Raw genomic sequence first — 21,819 nt, 5'->3', positions numbered from 1 at the left:
AGTGACTTTAGTTATTTCTTTCAGATCAGATTTATTTATAAAACAATCATCTCTTTTAATGAGACACAGGCTGTGGAAAACAGAGACATAGCCACTGTTCAGGCTTTGGGCAATAGGCACCAGCATGCCATTTAGGGGAAACATTTAAATTACTTTTTGGGCCGAGCTTTTCTGACATGAAATTCAGGCCAGATCTGGATGGGCACCATTGCTAATCTGAGGCGCATATTGGAAATTAAACCAGAGTTCATGCTCTGGTACAATAAGTGGTGTCTCTGGGTGTTTTACTTTCTATTACAGTCAAAGCCCATCACACTGATCGGGAGTTTTGATGTGAGCTTTGCCTAGGGGCTATTAGAGAAGAGAAATCCTTCTTATGATGTGTGATGAAAAGAAAGACGAGTCCACTACAGTGAGAAGCGCACCAGGAATCGACAGCTCCATGTTAATGTGGCTGACACTGGGTGGACTTCTTCAGCTCTGATGAAGGTCTTGTGTCCATGAGGCAAGCTTCTTGTTAGGGGCCAAAAATGCAGTATAATTTAATAATATTGGCAGCAACACACACACACACACACACAAATCCTCTTACTACTTTTTATGGCTGTGCACATTATGATAATAACAATGCAGAGTTATTAGCACAGTCTTCTTGTTTCTAACATTATAGAGATCCCCTTGTTGCTATTTACATCCAGGTTATATTGTATTATATTTCTTCATATTCCATAACTCAATACAAATAACCCCTCTACGACCAGAACGTAGCAATACTATCTAAAATCAGCACATCTGCCACATCAATGGCAGAGGGCTACAGATTGTGAGGCTTCAGGCCATAGTCATCCCACTGATGGGCCACAACAGGGACCTCTAGTTCGCTCATCGTTCCCCGGAGAGTTCACAAACTATTTTCTGCTTTTTGTTTTCTTCTTTGCTTCCACCAAACCAATTATCTGCTTGTGAAATCCAGCTCTGACACGTAGATCAATGGCACATAGCTCCCAAACAATTTTCAACAACAAAGTCCCTCAAGTGTTTAAATGCACCACAACACAGGGGCTGTATATAAATCACTGTTATTGCTGTAGGGGGTTCCTCCAAGCTGCGAGTTTTACTCAAATTTGCTGCTTGGTGACAGTTGACTAAGTAGTGATGTGAATTAAACTGACTGAAAATGTGACAAAATGGAGTGTATTTTGTGTGTGAGTGTGTTTTAAGCTAGAGCAGCAGTGAGGTGGAGGCAGAGGAGGGGAGGGCTCTTGTCCTAGAAATGCTCAGTTGAAGTTTAAAAATACCCTGGATGCACTGCAGGACACTTCACCTGCAGTGAAAATCTAGACCTACATCTACAAAGTATAAAGCTGATTAAAAAGAGGATACGGACCTCCATAAGAATATAGTTACAGTACACAAGAAAACAGTATAGTCGAAAGTTACCTAAAAGAGTTTAAAATGAGTAGATTCCTTGTCAAAACATTTTAAAAGCAGCGACTAGCTAATTAGTGTCACAGTCTTGCATTTTTTAACTTTTCATTGCAGCTATACTGTCAGAATTTGCTTCTTTGGAGTTTATTAATTTCTTGTAGTAATTACAACGCAACTGGAGATGATAGCTACATTATGCAGTGTGCAGTAAAACACTGTGTTATAAGAAGGACTGGGAAAAGTAAAGTAGAATCTGCTATTTCCATATCACAATTTCGGCCTCTTTTTTGTTTATTTTATTTAATGTTTTTGCTCTCATTATAGCACTGCTTTTTGAGATAATAATAATATTTTCAAGATATTTTCTACATGTGGGCACAAGCTTAATGGTAATGGTAATTTTATCTTGTAAGATCTTGTGGTACAACATTGTGTCCCATCCGTAATAACCTATATAAAGTAGGTCTATACACATTCTATTAAATTAGTTTTTTACCAAAATAATCTACAATGGATTAACTGATTAACTATAATTCCTGCGTCATGCATTTATTTATCTCATAACATTACACCATTTATATTTAGCCTATTGCTGTGAATAAAACAAAGCTGGTTTACATATATATTATATGTAAACCACCCCCACATGAGTGCTATCAGCAGAGTAAGAGTCCATGAAATGCAGCTGAGGAGCATGTTGTTCTCTGTCATTGTGTAATTCAGTTAGGGCTGATTTCTAAACAGCAATTAGTGAGGAGTAGGAACTCTAACATCTTCAGACGTGTACGGCAGCAGCAGCACCTGTGAGTGAGTCACTTCATGGAAGGAAGGAGGCATTGACTGCATCTCTCAGCTGCATTCAACCCCATAGCGAGGCAATTTAGACTCATTAGCAATATAAATTTAAATGCATCTGGCTACTTAGAATGAAGATTGGGGTAAAATCTGATCATGCACATAGTCTAGCAACACATTGGATTTGGAATTGGTTCTGTGAGCGACAACTGGGTCAGAGTTATCGTATTCTTCTGCCTCCATCATATTTCTTTGGGGTTTTTACAGAGTTTCTTTAAATTAATACATTTTTGTCTTGATGCTAATGTTAATTGTGAAGCATAATTCATATTTAAATTAGAAAACTGAAGTAATCTCCTTAAAAACAACCAATATGAATTGCTTGCTTGTTTTATATTTTACGTTTTATACCTTTATAAACAGAAGTGTCACCTCATTTTGTGAAGTTAATGTATTTATTAATTTAGGCCTGACTTAGTTAAAAACTGTTTTGCTGCAGGTTCCAGTTCTGCAGCAATGGACAGGAAGCAATAGCATCCACGTCAAGAGCAGTTAGTGCTCTCGCTTCACAGCAAGAAGGTCCTGATTTCATGCTGGTCTTTTAATTGCCCTAAAGAACCTGGAATGGCACTACAATGGTATGTATCTCAATGGAGAATGTTCCACTCTCGAGTCCATTTCACAATAAGTTATATTTAGTTCAATTAACACTAATTCCAATTGTACATTTTTGTTTTTTTCATGCAATGCTAGGGACTGGGTGTAAGGTGTAGCCCACTTGTTGAAACCCGGTTTAGAACTAGTTCAGTCCCAATTTAGATCTTGGTTCAACTCACTTAAGTGTAGATGACACGCAGTTAGTGAACGCTTCCAGTGGTGATATTTAAGTTTGAGAATTGCTGACCCACACGGTAGATGCCTTTGACAATGCTTACCTCTGTCTGTGTCATACAGATACACAAACTTCTCCCATTTGTAGTGGTCCAGCAGGCTAAGGACAGCCCCCCTCAGACTGGGCCTCATCTGGATCACAAATTGCACATCAGCGTCGGTGGGAAAGCTGGGGGTAATGAAAGAGGTGTGTAGCGCCCCACAGAACGAGGTCAGGGTGTTCATGGACTTTCGGTCGTAAAAGCCGAAGATGGCGTAGACTCCTCGAGAGAACTGGGAGCAAACTGGGAACAAAGAGCATAGCAAGAAGTCAAATGTCAGCAGGGTCAACCTTCATTTTAGTTACAATAATTCATAGCATTTGTATTGTCTATTCTAGCGTTATCTTAATTATGAAGTTGGCAAAAAATGACTTATTTTTCTCCTGTCCCATTATGTTATAATGATGACATTCCACTCATCTGTAGTTTTTCTGAAGACCTCTGATGTACGGTAGCTAAGTTACATTCCTTCATCCATTTCATACTATAGGGAATATAGAAAAGTTCAACAAATGGGTTTTGAATTTTACTGCAGTCAAATCAAAACTTCACAATGATTCTGCAATGAGGCCACATTAATCATGTGAAAGGGGCTGTATCCGTGTGAATGTGGGCCGAATGTGAGCTCCTCACACAGGGCTGCCCACTGCCCTTCACTTCTCCTTGGTCCTAATGCAAGCGCTCTGTGTAATCAGCTGGAAATAATGGGAAAATCAGTGCACTGGCTATAGCTCTTAATGGACAAATAGCCTTAAATATGAGCATGCAAATGTTCAGACGGCTGGCTCTGCTACAGTGTAAAAGATTTATAACAAACCCTATCGGTTACCATCTGCAGGGATACAGAAATGAGTTCGGGCCTACAAAGTCCCTCCTGTAGCGGATACTGGTTCTTACAAGGTGCTAACTGTTTTAATTTATTTGTGCATTTGTATTGTGGTTTATTAAGAGCAATAAAACAGCACAAAGGCCATGACCTGTGACACGTAACAACAGAAATGTGCAACCCAAAAGATGCACTAAATCTAACTTCTAATCATATTCATCACCTGGGCCTGCACATCATTTGTGCCGATTCTGACACGTAGATAGACTTATTTTGGCTCTGGAGAAGACTTTATTCTGTTCTTGCCTAAGCAAATGGAGGAAGAGACATTTTTTTGCTGTAATTATTGGGAAAGCTACTGTACATACATACCCCACTGAGTTAAACAACAATGATTATGGCTTTTGAATGTGTCTGTAACTATAGTAGCCGCTTGTGAAAATCCATATGTGCCTCTAATAGTAATTCAGAAGAATTAAGCCATGTCCAGATGATTCTGATGTTCAATGTTGGCTGAGGAAATATAAATTGAAAAGACGGAGTTGTAGACTAATGTGGCTGCAGTTCAGTGATTTCTAAGAAGAACAGGTCAGAGTTCAGGGACACATTGCAGCATGTGTATCTTCTGTCTCATAGTTTTCATTTGCAGATGTTTGCTTTCTTCATCATTTATATGCAGTAAATATATACTTCTTATCCTATTTGCATTTGATCTTCAACAACAAAATGCTCTGTTGTAACACAGTTATTGTAAAAATATATATAATAACTGATAGTGGTTAACTGATAGTGGTCTTTATAAATAGAACATACAGCAGCATCAGTATCTTTAGGTTTCTTACTGTATTCAGATGTTACGCTTTTTACTGCTACAACTTGTGTCAAAACACTCCTTATTGTATCCAAAAGGAGCAGGATACAACAACACTTTTGTTGTACAATGTCAAAATAGCTGCGACCATTCTTTGATGCTGTTTGATGACAGGTTAGTTTGTATACGCAAAAAGTATATATATATCACAAATATATCACAAAAAATCAACGGATAAAAGGTTGAAGATTGCAGCTTTCCTTGCTATCAAATTTAAAACACAGGGATACTTTGCTCAAGGGAAGTTATATTGATTTGTTCGGTAAAATATGTATTTTAAAATGTAAATGTATTGAACTGACTGACACTTATACTAATCCCACATACTGCTGTGTAGAATTAAAGTAATAGACTTTATCAGCATGACCTCAGTACTGTACAGTAGATGCCCACTTTTACCCTGCTTCTCCCAAGTTGACCACACATGGTGCTCATTGCAGTTTCATCTTTCCTGTACCTACAAAAACATATTTTTTTAGCTTTCTCCTGTTGAGAGAGGAGAATATTTTGCACCCAGATAACACAATTTGCGGATGTCGGGATGAACCTACTGCACTTGGTGTTATAGAATCGGATATTGCTGCCACTGCTGCATAGCACCAAATTTCACAAAATATATTCTTCAAGTTCTACTGAAATGATAAAAGAAAAGCCCTTGTGAAAAAATAGAATGCTTAAATTGTGAGTATAAAACACAAAGGGAGAAGGTGCACTTTTGGCAGAATAATTTGGCTTTGTGATGGTAACAAATAGCCTGCTGATGGGAATTGGGAATTATTTTTGCAGCTGTCATAAAGCAGTGCCTCTAGTTATGCCAGAGGAGAAAAGAGGCGTCTGTTTCCCTCAGGGACAGGTATAAGACCATGTTGGGCCGGTCTCATGGGAGTACACCTGTCCACGCTGTCCTGTCCCGGGGCAGGGTCAAACAATCAGGACAGACACTGGCTGGATACAAAACTTCCATCTCCAAAGTGAATGGAAACTTATTTAAGTCAATTAAGACAGTTGATTTTCAGATTTGTTTTGATTGGTTTGGTCAATGAGCATGTGGAGGAAAAAATGTAAATATTGACCCACATTGTGTTGTCTTTACTTTTTTTAATATCAGCTGCTTTTGTTATTTAGTTTAGTGTAAATAACCATTTTGTTTTTAGTAGATTACAGACATTAGCCTATTGACTTGATTTTAACAATGACAGTTTTTATACATTAATTATATCAAAATTTGGTTCTTATTCTAAAGGAAATGTGCAGCTGAGACTCTTCCATCAATTGCTTCCTGCCTGTGTCTGTCTGCTGTTGACTATGTACTGTCCTTATTAGAGAGAGTCTACACTTGTCAGTGGTGACATTTCATTATGGAAGATGTTCTCAGTCTCAGCAGCTGAAACTGAATATGTTTACCACCAGAAACTCTGCACCTCTCCAGAAGACAGCTGCTGAATCACAACACCAGAACTAGAAATGACGTTGTGCCAGGAAATGTATAAGAGAGTAAAGAGATGCACCATATGCTAATAGCCCACTGCATCTGTGCTGTACTCCACGGACACCACTGCAATCCAAACAACACATACGTCAACAATACTATTATATAGAAAATGCTCCACTAAGAGAAGGAAATGGTCCATGTCTTAATTACAGTAGCTAATACTTATTCCTGCCAAGACCTTCAATATTGACAGACTGTACTGCACTGAAATCATTGGGTCCAACTTAAAATGTAATTAATTAGGTGCATTAGCACTTAATTTGTCTTTGGAATCAAAAAAGTTACTGGAAGCAATTCTCCAAACCAAAAGTAATCAAGTTGTCCTGATGGCCATATGGGGCAGTCTTTCTGAGCGAGAGAGGATGCCAGGAAATCTTGGAAAAGTGCTGACATACTTGTACATTCTTATAGAAGATACTGGGTTGCTGCACAGAGTTTGGCAAGTATCCCACCTAATATTTAAGCAAGAGATAACACATTTTGTTCCTAGAGAGCTATAAAAAGTGACAGGAAAGTTGAACAAGACAGAGGAAGTGAGAGCAGTTTTGTATGTTAGGGCTGGGAAATGCTCTCATTAAGAGGAATGTGGATTACAAAATGCATCAGAAAGACATCTCAGGTTGAACATGCCAGAGAAGGATTATCTAAAAAGTTTTATCTGTGTGAGGGAAACGGAACAACCAAGAAAGCAAGAAGTCCAGTCAATCGCTCAAAACCACAGTGCATGAACAGAACATGCAAATATGGTGTGTGTTTGATGACAACAGACAAATCCTAATAATGAAGAGGGTGGTGGGTGGAGGCCATGCTTGTAAAATGTGAGGCGTGTGATCAGCTAAACAAGAAATGTCACCAAAACAGGAAACTGGGAGATAATCTAAAAAAAACTCCATTAATAGATAATTTAAATGCCCTATATTGTACATTCTGATCCCTTAGCCTTGTTATTTCTTGCAGTGTATCACTTTAGTGCTGCTGTATGTGTCTTGGAACTAATTCAAAGCCTAAGTTACCATGAAATGTGTCTATACAAAACCCTGACACAAAGACAAATGTAGTTTGTATTATAGGTGAGAGTTGCTTAAATAAGTTGGTTGATAATATTAAAATCAATGTTTTGGAGATATGCAAAATCAGAAAATCAATTATATAGTCTACGAATAATAAATAATTTCAAAGGCTGCAAAAGGAGACAATTATAAAAAGGGGATGACATGATATTTCTGTCCTTTTTTATGGCCTGTTCACCTTGTGCGCGTTATTTGAACCATGACATTTATAGGAATGCTGACAATTTTAGATCGTCCTTCTCTAATTAGTGTGACGATAAATACAAAACTAGCTATCATCTAAACAGCTAAACTGCACCATAGAGATATGTAGGCAAAAGTGTAGTAAAACTGTGTCTCCAATTGCCCCATCCCTAAGTTCCAGAGGGTCAAGGGGTTGATGGGCCAAAACCTAGCCAAGAATTGCACCAAAATGGTGTGAGAATTCAATAACAATAACCACATGATTATACTTTGCCAGACAGTTTTTCTATTAGAAGATAACTGGGATAACTGGTCTTAGGATCCAGATCCGGGCAGATTATTATCATAACCTTTATTTATACAGGTTAGTTTATTAAAAAGCCAATGCATTTCAACTTTGATGAGTATTTAAGGTTGAAGTCATGTGACTACATAGTTACATGAGTCACATGATCAAGACACAATAAAGACAAAGACGAGTCACTTATAGTGAATTAAACCAATCTGAATACAAAATATTATCAAACAGGTCTAATTTGTTCACAATGTATGGAATCTGAAGACTCATCCCTGAGTCAAAACGGGTTGGAGTTTTAATAAACAATTTTTTTCCCCATCTATTATTTTATTTTTTAACCCTGCACTTAAATTTGTTGTTGTACTGCTTCTTTATTATCTGCAGCCATCACTGAAGTGCACTTTACATGAAGCATATTACAAAAGGGTAAAAAGCCTTTTCATTCTGCTCCTCTCTGAAGCTAATAGGAGCAGGCGAAGATTTGGAAAGAGCATGTTCAGAGAAACACAACCAGCCACGTGAAAGGGCAGCTCTGACAACAAATGTGATACATCTAAGGTCAATGAAATGTCTCAAATGAAATCATGACAGCAATACACAAGTGATATGAGAATTAATTAATTGTTCCATTTTATTTAGTAAGCAGATGGTCTAAAATAATGACCAGTCGGTTTTGACATTTAGGTGTTTTCCAATTTCACGCATTACTGTCGTTCACGCAATGTTGTTGTGCTGTTTGTCTCGACCACAAATATAACACAAGGCATCACAGGCCAGAGCAGATTACAGAGGGGGAAACGCAGTGCAAATAGAATGTAGTCTAAAATCTAAAATTGGATACCGTAAGTTATTGCTGCGGCATAAAACATATATCAATAAATGATAACTCCTCTGCACTGATAAAGCTATGTAACAGGATCAGTTATGTGTAAATATGGTTCACTGACAAATTAGCACTAACCCAAGATAACTGATCAAACTTTACTTGAAACTAAACACTGTTAATAACAGAACAACACATTTTGATTTCAGATTCAAATTATGGAAGAACTCAATATAATTATTTTTCAGTTCAAGATAATCCACTTGTGATTTTTGGTTTCCTTGTGATTTGAGTGTTACGGTGAATATAATAAATGTGTAATAAGCTGCGTAAGTGTTTGTCCAAAAAGAGAAGAGAAACAGCCATACACTTTAATACTGAGCATTTCACTGAAATATCTCACCTCGTCAGAACAGCATCATTCAAGGACAAACTCAGAATTCCGCTCAGAACAAGGTCAGAGTATTTCAATGAAAACAAAGCAGAAATAATTTGACTTTGATTTAATTTATTTATTTCAGTATGTTCATATAAAAAGAAGAAAAACAACAATAATACTATATATTCTTCCATTAGTACATTTCATCACATCTGAATGAGAAGATGTTATTGAAGATTTATTGAATCTCACCTCTTTTCCATAGATCAAACGATAATTAATGACATCCAGCTTGATTTTTACCATATCTTAACTTTATCTGTATTCACCAGGACTTACATCAATTACATTATTACAACTTATCATTTCAAATAACTTAAAACGTTCCATCATCTTCGTAAGCACACATTCCCTCTAGAAAAGCACACTTACAACAATGAAATACATCCTCTGTTACTGCAGTTTTTGTTTCACTAATTGTAAGTGACAGAATAACAACCCTGTACAGTTTTGTTTTTTTAATTGCTTGATATTTGGACACAACTTAAGTTCTTCTTCAGTCCATTTCATAGCCTCACCTCACATATCGATACACAAGAACTTTGTGGTGAGTAATCTAGCATTTTTAAATGTTCCTCATGTAAACCCCTTTTTTTTCTGTAAATACATTTTGGATATGTTCAGGCAATTGATGATTTCTTGAATATAATAAGCACTGCTAAATATTCTATTAAGATAGTTATTTTTACTTATTTATTAATTTAGTTAAAAAAAAAACGAAAGCATTTGTGTGTTTCCTGAACCCTACATTATGGATAATCCAACAGCTCATTGAAGGATAACTAAAAGATGTGTAATGTTTTATAATTGTTTCCTCAAACGTCTTACAATCACTCAAAAAGGATGAGATCAGAGAAAAGTATAATTGGTGGAGAGATGTCGCATTTAACACTTCAATTTGGGCCTTCTGCTTATGTTTTTCATAGATTTTTCACCCCCAGGAATTTACTTTGCTAAACTTCTCTATATGAATCCCTTCCACCATCGCATTTATTTCTATGTTTATCTTCTTTTTTTCCAAAACGCAGTTTAGTGCTTTTATATATATTTAAAGACAACATATGTTCTTATATTAAAACATAAGAACATATGTTACAAAACACATTTACAATTTACTTGTTTTGAAAGTTATTGTTTACAGTAATTTGTGCTAGTTACCATCAGAGCAAAAACGTGTATCATCTGCAAATAAAACTAGTTTCAAAAGTTTTGATACATTAAAAAGTTCATTGATATACAAAATGAAAAGTGTTGGTCCCAGTACTGTCCCCTATGGGTCACAGCAGAGGACGCTTCACAAACTGTTGCCTGGTTGCTAAAACCTTCCTTTGGAGCCCACACTCCTTTTGAGACCATATTCCATACAATGCTAATTTGCAAATTGAAATTCCAGGGTTTATAGTGTCAAAAGAAGTCAATGAATAATCAAACAGCAACTTTGTTTTCCAAGGAATTAGTAATTTCCTCAATCATGTCGATTAATGCCTGTGAGGGTGAACTTTTGGTTGTAAAACCATATATGTATTACAATCAGAAAGTAATTTGTGTTTTTCTATCAAATATTCCAGTCGGTTGTTAAATAGCTTTTCTTAAATTGAGGCTATATTGAAACAGGTCTATATTTTTTTGTCAGTTATATACAGAGGAATAACCTTTGCCATTTTCATTTTGTAAGAAAAGTACCAATTTGGAATGATTTGGAATATATATATATTTTTTTTTTTTGTATTACAGTCCAGTTCAACCCTCGATAGTCAGTTGATGTTTTGCTCTTACATTTCTTGACTAGATTAATAATCTCCCATTTGTCTTTTTTATTTTTTAAACATTGACTCTGGACTTCTTTAAATAAGATGCATGACTCTGTTATCTTTAATTCCAGTATCAGGTATTTCCCTTGCAAGTGCCCTTCATTTCAGGGACATGTGATCACTGTGGGGTCCGTTCAAACTAGTTGTATCTATTGTCTAACAAAAATGATTGGCAACATTTATCCCATCTTTTTCACACTATGTAATAAAATGACTAAAAGAGATTTTTAGAATTTTCAGGGCAGCTTTTTGAGTGCAGCAAGATTGTGTGCTATGTTTGCAGATCTCACTATAGGTATACATAAAGAATAAGTAAAAATAAGTATGAAAGTTGTCATTTGCAAATGTTTATGCATAACCACGTTTGGGTGTGCACCAAAACTACATTTTCTTCCTTGGGCTACTGCTGACCTTTCCTTAAAATGTCATAACAATCAGCCCCATTACTTTTAGAGTTATCTGGCAAACAAAATAACAAAACAACACTGCCAAAACATCTCCTTCTATGCAGAGAAAAACTCTCAAAGAATTTAAAATAGATGATGGTCCATTCCACAAGCAGAATTAAAAAATACATATTTCATAACCAAACGGCCTCTTCACTCTTTGTTATGCGCATCTTGTCATCCTTTGGCAATTACAGGTAACATTGACTAATTCGTAGCTTTCAAAATCCCTATTCTCTGAAGGACGCTGCAGTCCAACAAATTGCTTCAGCATCAGTGTATCTTGTCAGTAGTGATCAGCATCGCCTGTAACTGGGCTGACATATAAGTACATTCACATCTCCAGTGGCTCGCCCCCCAGCCCATTCACTTCTGCACTCTTTTTACAGCTATGTTAGCTTACTGTGAGACAAGAGTTAGGATGAGTCAACATTTAAAGTGCATATGACAAGTTAGGCTGCTCATTTCTCTCAAATGTGCAAAACATAATTAAAGATTACACTCAAAATCTTACCTAGTTTTTGCCAAGTTTGAAAATTTGCTGAAGATAATAGACACATAATTAGTATATGCTCATGCTATTGATCACTTAGCAACTTGGCTAGTCTGGGAAGATTTGAGGGACTTCTGAGCCAGTCCCCTGTATTTTTTCCCCTATAACCATTAACATTATTCTGTTATAGATTATCCAAAGGGTGGTACCGACCCATCAACAACGTTTTGGTGAAAATTAGGTCAAAGCCTTGTTAAAAGTCATTGTTGAGTGAAAATATTTTGGGGTTTTATTTTAGACTACTAAACATCCTCTTTTCCATGGTATTGGCTACATTCACGTTAAGAAATGTCATGAAAACATTATATTTACAGACATATGTTGACATATAATTTCTTTATTATGGGGACAGGCCCAGGACATTCTAAATTACATAACTCCGCTTTGCATTTGCTGGCCAAATCAAGTTTGAGCAACGATTGAGAATTTTATGCAATACAATGAATTTATATAGATGGGACATACATAGAGGTTATGCCATACCTATAATAAACAATACACAAATGATTACTTGACAAATACATTTATATCACACAATATATACAACTTTTCTTATTTTTTTTAAATAGATGTTTAAACTGTCATAAAAAATAGTTCCTTCTGCATAAATTGTTCCTGCATTTTCCAAACTGACTGACCTTAAACTATGATAAAGTATTATCTCTCCAAATGGAGTAATACTTAGAAAAACATGAAAACGTTATGCCATATGCACTTGAAACACTCAGGTCTAATATGTTAAGCTTGATTTAGATTTTATTTTTGTTTCACCTAAAAAAATAGAAAAGGATGAGCACGCCAAACACACAAAACGAATTATTCAAACTGACAGGATGCTAGCCGTAGAGGCATGGATATTTTTAACGTCACGTTATAACAGTCTTTTTTTGTCTTTTTATCACTGGGCTTACCCAAAACTGAATTGTACACAGAAAGTATTTGGCGCTAATAGTCAAGCGTGAGGCTTCATAACAGAATGGTGGTTATTATTTTTATTATCACTGCCCTTGTGAGTTTTAGGGTCACAATCTGTGCAAATATCACTGCCACAAAAACACATTTATTAGCAAAGACTGAAGATAGAAATGATGGTGCAGAAAGCCTCCCCTCTGGCCCAAACTGTTTGACAAGCTCGTCTCATGCATCATTCATGACTTGTCCCTTTAAATGACTTCAGAACAATGTGACAAAACCAAGGTTGTTACTCTTGCTTAATTACATATTGACATTTTTTTTTAGCAGCAGTAACTAACAGAAACTGACTAGTAAGAAGCTACAATATTGACCTTTAGATTTGGCAGGAGGAAAAGTGATATGAGTCTCTGTTCAACTTGGGGTCAACAAACCCTTAAGACAAGGCAATGCTTATCACCTTGTGTAATTACTGGACTGAATAATTTCAGATTTAAAAGGCCATATGTCTGTGAAAGAAAATCCCTTCTTCCAGTGGATATAGGAATTACAATTGCCTGGAAAATTCAACAATTATTAGTTATAATTATATAAGTCACAATATAATCATCAGAATATTGGGTGACTGAGGCCTGTCCCAGTGACGTTGGGCCTTATGCGGGGTACATGCTATTCACTCTCACATTCATTCACTAGGGGCAATTTAGAGATGCCAATTTACATAACACACGCATATCATACAAATGAGCTCATTGGTCATCTATAATTTAGAACTAAATCAAACTTCTCTATCCTCATATTAACAAAGTTTTGCGCCTCGTTCATTGATACACCAGAAAACTTTATTTTTAATGTTTCTCCTCGTGAGCAGCTACATTTGTTTTGATACAGAGGAAGAGGAAGAGGAGAGGAGCACTCAGACAGGCAGTGTATTTGCAGAGAAATGAGGCTGTGAAAGCCTATTTTAATTACAATGGCACTAAAAATACATCTCATAATTTTTGTTGTAAGTATGTGTACTTTTCTGCCTCTTGGCCAGGACCCCCTTGGAAAAGAGGGACTCTCCTGGTTAAATTAAGGTTGAATAAAATAAATCTTAAATACGTTTATATAGTGAAATGTATTTAATTGTTTTATGCTTTACCAATTATAACATAATATTATAATATTGATATACTCCCAAGGCTGGAAGGGCATGTAATAATTTTTCCTCCCTTAAGGGGGGCGTACCAGAAAAGGTTTCAGAAGCACTATGTTTAACATTATGCAAGTTATTCAGCTTGTATTAAACAAAAGCAATATCTTCAAAGATTTAGTTGGCCCTGACAGTGAAAATGTATTATATTTATTATGACTTGCCATTTCACCAAGAAATAATCCTTCTTTAACCTTTTTAAGCATGGACAGACCGATGCCTGCATACTTACCGTTGATTGTATATTAAAACAGAGCCAGTGACTAACCGCATTATATTATGAAAGAGAACTATGGAGGAGGTGGAGGGGGAGAATATCTGGCCTCATCAAATGTTTGGTGCTGGTGCATTAGTGAAGCCGTCCAGTGCCTACACACTCCAGCACTCTAACATTAGCTTGTGTCTGCGCACACACAAGTGACTCATGGCAGAGGAGGATAGTTAGCGAGAATAAAAGACTTTGTGAAAAATGGACCAAATGTCATCAAAGTTTGTGCCACCCAGCAGCCAGCCTTCACAAGTTAGAATTTACTTCTGCACTGTGATGCAGCATCTGCTTGTACTAAGCTGCATCTACAGTGCCAACTTAAAAACATAAGATTGTTCACCATTCACCAATCACTTAAAAAAATATTGTTATGCGTTCAGACCTTAGCAAAAACCTTTCCCACAATCTGAATCAGATCAGTGATTGTCTAGTAGAGGGGTGAATTCTTTATCCATCCAGTCATGTAATCCTCATATAATAGACCTCTCCAAATGGTAAAACATCAACTGTTTATTTTACTGATTATGTGACTGCAGTTAGTATTTGTTTCTATCTTTCAAAAGCACAGTATCTTTTATGGATACTACGATTCCAGGGTGTCGTGACCCTCAACAAAATCTAATCTTGTCCCACATGAAGTTCACAAAGAGGCTTTTGAGTTGTATTGCAAACAACCCAACAAACAAAACCACCAAAACCTCCTTTGTTTTAGTAGTTAGACCACATGCTTTGATTACACATTACCAATTTTGGTCTGGAGTCATTTCCTGTCTCCCTGATTTCCAAAGGGTGTGATTGACAGGTGCCTTAACCAATCAAAGAAACTCATGGCCCGTTTGTGTCTAAACAAACATGACGATGAAACATGGCATGAAAAAATTAAATTATAAGACTGAGAAACTGTGCCGATTTCTGCAATCAACAAGCAAAGCACTAAACTCTACAGATCTGAGATAAACTAAGTTATATACCGTATTTTCCGGACTATAAGTCGCACCTTTTTTCATAGTTTTGACCAGGGTGCGACTTATACTTATATGTGATATTATTTTCACACTTGCAACCGCATTTCATACTCCAGTGCGACTTATATATGTATTTTTCTTCTCTATTATGTATTTTTTGGCTGGTGCGACTTATAGTCCAAAAAGTGCGGTAGTTTTGTTCTGAATGTCACGAGAATATTCAGAGTCTTCCGCATTTGAGAGACACGTGCTACAAATTAGCGGCTGTGGTTAGACTGTCCCAAGTGTGATCTTTTTTTTTTAAGCCTTATTCCAGCCCCTTCTGCTTTTGTACAAAATGTAGACGGGGCTGCATGGTCAAGAATGAAATGAGATAAACCACTTTACTTTAGCTGTTTCCAAAGTGAGAAACTAGATCTCTCCCCTATTTGACCGCAGACTGGTGATCAGGCTTTGTTCCAGTCTCCCCTCTGCCCCTGACCCCATTTCTTGATGGCTTCTACCTCCCTGTTTCTACATTTATGCACACCATCAGCCATGTCCCGGGGCATTGTGTCACATCAATACATCCCACACGCACAAATCGGTCAAGATAATAAAAACCCAAGTTCCCATTTTGTCGAAAGCAATTCAGAGAAAGTTTGCAGTTCATGCCTTGTGCTGACCTAAACCAGCTGATCAGAGTTCTTCAGCATCAGTCTGCTCATATATTTAAATGGAGAGAATGAGACAGAGAAAATGAAAGCTTGGTGAGAATTGATTTTTCCATACTGAATAAACTAAGCACTCACACACTTACACAACATACACACACACGCACGCAGGCATACACACACACACACACACACACACACGCACACACACACACACACACACACGCATACACGCACACACACACACATACATACACGTACACACACACGCACGCATACACGCACACACACATACACACACACACACACACACACGCATACACGCACACACACACACACACACACGCATACACGCACACACACACACACATACATACACGTACACACACACGCACGCATACACGCACACACACATACGCACGCACGCATACACGCACGCACACAAACGCACGCACAAACGCACACATACACGCACGCATACACACGCACGCATACACACACACAAACGCACACATACACGCACGCATACACACACACGCCCAAAAACACACACACACGCACACACACGCACGCACGCACACACACACACACACCACACACACACACACACACACGCACACACACACACATTTCCGAACTATAGCCTTCCACTCTATTGATCCATGCTGCCAATAACACAGCCATTTGCCATCAAGGATTTGTTACAATCATTATATATTGACCTAACTAGAGGACAGCACAACCTACTAAAATGTACAAAATAAGATGGACGCACTTTATTTGATGTCACCAAAACATAATTGATCTTATTTAATTATGTTTCTTCCAATTCTTAGCCAGATAAATTATTGATGACAGATTAAGTGTATAAATAATGATCAAACTGTTAACAAAGCAAACGCAACAGCTATATTTTCATTAAGCACAGATACAAAAAACAGCGACATTTTTAATATTGCACTACGGGAATGTAATCTGTTTTATTTGCAATGCAAGTCAGTGTCACGAAGAGAATATACTGTACATAAACACATCCTGCCAGAATTGCTTCTTCGTCAAACTAAATCAACACCTGCCAAACGTGTGTGTCATTTACGCAATCTGGGGTCCTAAAATAAGAAGTGTGTGTAATTTTGGGAGGTTTTCAAGTGCTGCCATTTTCTGGCTGCTCCTAATTAGCAGTCATCCACAGTGTAACCAAAGATTAAGCATGTGTCAATCTACTTTTCATTGTCCTTTTACTCTTCTATACTGTAGCTTCTTAAACGAAAATAAAACTTGCTGCCGCTCTTGTCAAGGCTTCCTCAAAGTGAATCTTGGCTCAGGTCTGCATTTTTAATAAGGGCATGATACAACATCACACAGTAAATTGCATTTGTGTTTCAACCTTGTTTCACACTCCCAGGTGAACTCAAAGACATGAGATGAATAGAGAATACGTGAACTCACTTTCAAACCAGCCGTGAATGACACTCAACAAGTATAAACCCTAAATGGAAGACATTTGACAGCCTTTAAATTTTGTCATAAAGAGTTCTGCTTTGTGTAAGTGTGGAGAACAGCTACAATGGGATTACAACCATTATTTAGCCATGCCTGTTTCTAAAAATATAGACCTTGGCTTTTGTGGGAGAAAAGAGCAGCCAAACTGAAATGTTGGCACAGAGATGAGGAGGGAACGATGTTGGTTTGCAAATCAATCTGAACATGATGTATGCTTTGTATCAGTCCAAACCATGGAAAGATTGAGATTGGGCCAAAATAAAGACATCACATAGAATTGTATTGTATTTAGAATTTAGGGCCACTCTTTGCATAACCACATTATTCCATTTTCACCACGCAACATTGCCATTAAGACAAAACAAGATGTCCTTCTAATGTACTTATTATATGCTGTGTCCACCTGTGTGTATAAACCCTCTCTGCTTCTGCGCTTACTAGTACAGTGAATTCAAAATGGCTGAAAAAGAACTGCTTTTACCATTATGCTCTATGCTTACTGATGCACTTTCAATACACGTTTATTCCACTTGAGTAATCTTCAGTAGTGACAGGGTCCGAGATTCACGCTTGTGTTCATCCCTGTAGCTCCGAGTGTGTAATGCTCAGCTTTTCATCACTTGCTACTGCTTGAGTGCCCTTGAGCAAAGTGCTGACCCCACAGTGCAATTACAGCGGTACAAGGCTGAACTGGACACTGCCGATGTGTGACTGTGTGAACGTGAGGGCCTGTTCTCCACAACTTCTCCCCAGGGCTGCAGCGCAAACCACCAGTGACCACGACAACTCAACACTTAGTCTCAACAGAGGGGTGTGCAGTTATTCGTGAACAAATTGGCTTTAAACAGCCAATCCTGTGGCAGTAAAAGCATGTTTGGAGAGTACAGTTTTATTTATCTTTTATTTGTGAGCGTATTGAATGGGAATAAGATAAGATAAGATAATCCTTTATTGTCCCACATGGGGAAATTTCATTGATGCAATGCAGGTAGATACAGAGGTAGATTTAGAAGAAAAGATCAGATCACTTATAGGAAGTTTGAAAAACACTCTCAATAGAAGATCTCTTATAAACAAAAACTCCTATAGACAAAACCTACCATTTCCCAACAAGGGATGGAGGTTGAATGAAGTGGATAGCATGTATTTGTTAAGCTCGGGTTTATTTTAAAGTGGCTTTATCCAATTTTTGTTTTGCCATAGTGCAGATATTATAGATTCTATTGTAAAGGCGGCTCGTAGGGTCAAAATGAGACCTGTGTGTTGTCCGCATCAAATGATAAAGCATTTTATTGTCTGAGAACTAGGGCAGGTGCCGTTAGCATGCTAGTTTTTGTTAGCTTTACCGTGACGACTCTCTGAAATTTCTGAAAAGCGCTCATTGCAGTGAATTATTAAGATGCTAAGAATGTGTTAGGAACGTGGAGAATAAGTATGTACCGCTGCAAAATGTTTAAAATGAACTAGCTCTGTTTTTCATGTTTTAAAAATAGTTAAAATTAGGTACAGCAGTAATAACTCCAACTCAAGTTTTTTTTAAATTTCTGATGGATACGTATTGTAATATAATAATAATTGTAAAAGCAAATTCATCAGGGTAAATCAATTCTGACACTGTATAATAAACCTCTGGCAAGAACATTGCTAATTTGTGGGTGATCTTGTGTGACCTCCTACACACAAGTGCTGATAAAATAAAATTATTATCATATTGTGTTGCTGATTTTTAGTGCATTATTGACTCTGATTCTGTATTCTCTGTAGTGGGGTGCATGTTCTCTTTTTTATTTTTCACACTGTCATACAAGTGCTGCTTATTTTCAGCTTCTCTAGAATTACTGAATTACTGCATTTAGAAAATCACTGTGTTTTGCCCAATTACGGGCCATCACGCTCTATCATCCAGCTGGTAAATCTCTGACAGAATGTGAGACGGCTGCGTGCATTAGCAGGACCCATAACTTGGCAGGTGCTAGAGTAAATGTGTGTGTAGGATGTCAACCATTCAAAGTCTGTCAATTCTGGAAGAGAACAATGGTTTTGCGTAGGTTTCATTTACTCAACAAGTCGGACAGAAAATGTAGTGTGGTTAATGATGGTCTATTTGAGGTTAGTTCTTCTGAAAGTTCTTTTGGTGTTAATCTTTGGCTTTGCTTTTATTTTGATTTATATGACATTCTGTACAGCCAGTTTAAAACTCTTTGGTGCTGGTTTTAATTTAGAGATTCCAACATTCCGATTCCAGAGAGCTGCTTTTACAAAATGAAAATTGCAAAGAGCTACTACTCTAAGCAGTCGCAAGAAGTTGATTCGAGATGTGATACAGTTAAGAGCCCATAAAACATAACTATTATCCATTAAAGTGCACAACATTGGCCTTCTAAAGTATTAATTTACAATTACCATTATAAATGTATACTTGTGATGATTAATATTTGAATTATTCAGTGCCAATGTATAATTCCTAACTTGGAAGGCGTGCAGAGCTTCTCCTGGCCTGTAGGTTGGTATAGGCCGATTCTTTATGTTCATAATACTGTAATTATCAGGTAATAAGATGCACCGTTCAATAACATTACTTTTTTGTGTTTGTTTTTGAGTTTTAACTGTTTTTTGTCCTGATTCAAATAGGGCTACTTAGGGTTGTTCATTTTCTGAGCTTGTCAAAAGTCAATGACTGTTTATTTTCAGCTGATTCAAACTAATAATAACACTAAACGTGCAAACCCAGTAGCATCAGCAGGGGCTGCTGAGATGGAGCAGTGTCAGTAGTACTTACAGGCGTGTGTGACAGAGAAGCTGTTGGATGACTCCAGGTTGTCCACATTGTAATTCAGGTGGAAGGGTTTCTCTGTCACATTTTGGTTGGTGTTGTAGAGCTGGACAGCAAACCTGAAGGCGCTGTGCTCCTGCACCGTGGAGCGCATGAACAGTCCACCTACAGCAGACAAGACAATGTCACACAACAGGCTCATTAGTTCAGTCCAACAGACACTTCCACACAGCCTTATTTCGGTGGTCCTTATGCGCATGATGGATGCCTCTTTGAGCGGCTGTCACACAATTAGCCCTCTCCGGGACGTGATGAGAAGACTTAACTTCACACAAGTCAGGACATGTCACGTTCTCTCTCTCAATAATGCACTGCAGAGAGCGTAAAAAGCCAATTTGGATCAACTCTATTTTTACCCCAACGCCCACAGGATGTTAACGGGGCTGAACTTGACAGAGAAAAGAGAGCCGCTTCAACAAAGAGACGCAGCCCGGTGAAGTGTGTGCCCCGTTCAACTTACCTATGTTGATCTGATTCGGAAAGCCGGCCCGCGTCTCTCCAAACGCACACAGCAGCGCGAAGGTGGCCGCTATTGTTCGAAGCCACATTTTGGTCGGAGAAGTAAAATCAACTCCTGCGTTTGAGGTGAAGCGAGGCAAACCATGTACACACAGGCAAAAGAAATCCACAAGATGCGTCGTCAGGTGCCCCTCTCCCTCCTTCTATCCCTCCTTCTCTCCCTCCTTCTCTCGCTCCCTCGCTCCTTGGCAGAGTGCGCACAAGCGGAGTGAGTGTCTTTGCCGGCGCAACTGCAGCGCACGCTCCTCCGCGCCGCCGCCGCCGGGGATAGAGCCGGTCTTTGAGTTAAAGATGGTGGTGGGACCGTGCGGAGCCGACGCGCATCTCCGTCCCGTGGCTTAGACGGGCTGCATTCAAATGGGCCACGGAGGGACGGAGCGCGAGGGCGGGAGGCAGATGCAGCAGGGGGGCGTTTATCAAACTTGTTCTGACGGGGGATGATAATGAGCGCGGCCTCCTGTCTCTCCTGTCTCTCTTTCCCCGTCACGTAACTGCGGAGTTGAAGCGAGGCGGTCCAAAGACACCCACAGCACTTGTGTACACGGAGCAAGTGAGGGATGCGCAGAGCCGCGGCTCCAGAACATGTCATTGCATAAGCACACACAAGTGCGCTAGAAGTGCTCGCGTCTTGACTGCTCTGGAAAGTGGTATGTGATTCAGGCTGTGGCACTAAACATCCAGATTCATTTATCATCACTGGTGTCGTTTTCTCTCTCCTCCGTCGCCCTTTGCCTTTTCATTCAGCCATTGTCTCCGTGGCTCTTCTTATCAGCGTTGGTCATAAACACGTGCTTATTAAACAATCATATGTGTTAATTGGCTTGCTGGAGTGGGATCTCTCATGGACAATCTTCCTTTTCTCAAGCAGTGACACACGTAGTTTTGTACAAGTAAAGCACTGAACAAACTGTACATTAGGAGGCTTTAGCCTAGGGCCTTTAGCCTTAGAGCCTTTAGTTACTTAGCTGCTGTGCATATTTAATTGTATAGGACATGTTTCCACT

The 21,819-nt window shown here is 38.2% G+C and overlaps 1 protein-coding gene across 6 annotated transcripts in view; it reads right to left on the bottom strand.

The window, feature by feature from the left end:
• gria3a (glutamate receptor, ionotropic, AMPA 3a) overlaps window positions 1-20,982 on the bottom strand; it is a 62,485-nt gene extending 41,503 nt beyond the window's left edge. For 2 of the 6 annotated variants that reach the window (XR_011926941.1, XR_011926942.1), the window contains exons 1-3: window positions 20,757-20,981; window positions 20,243-20,401; window positions 3,159-3,398 (exon numbers count right to left, since the gene is read on the bottom strand). Coding sequence is in view for 3 of the 6 variants with exons in the window: in XM_072446388.1 (XP_072302489.1) it covers window positions 3,159-3,398; window positions 20,243-20,401; window positions 20,757-20,844 (487 nt within the window). In the remaining 3 variants the exon portion in view is untranslated. Of the gene's footprint in view, window positions 1-3,158; window positions 3,399-20,242; window positions 20,402-20,756 lie in introns of all 6 variants that reach the window. The other 4 variants (XM_072446388.1, XM_072446387.1, XR_011926943.1 and 1 more) reach the window with 3 other exon arrangements.
• Window positions 20,983-21,819: the final 837 nt, after the last annotated feature.

Source organism: Eucyclogobius newberryi, unplaced genomic scaffold (genome assembly GCF_026437365.1).
Source record: "Eucyclogobius newberryi isolate DKJ021-1_F unplaced genomic scaffold, fEucNew1.0.hap1 SCAF_15, whole genome shotgun sequence".
NCBI lineage: Eukaryota > Metazoa > Chordata > Actinopteri > Gobiiformes > Gobiidae > Eucyclogobius > Eucyclogobius newberryi.
Note: the sequence above shows the minus strand (reverse complement) of the source record. Positions and strands in the feature narration are given on the sequence as shown.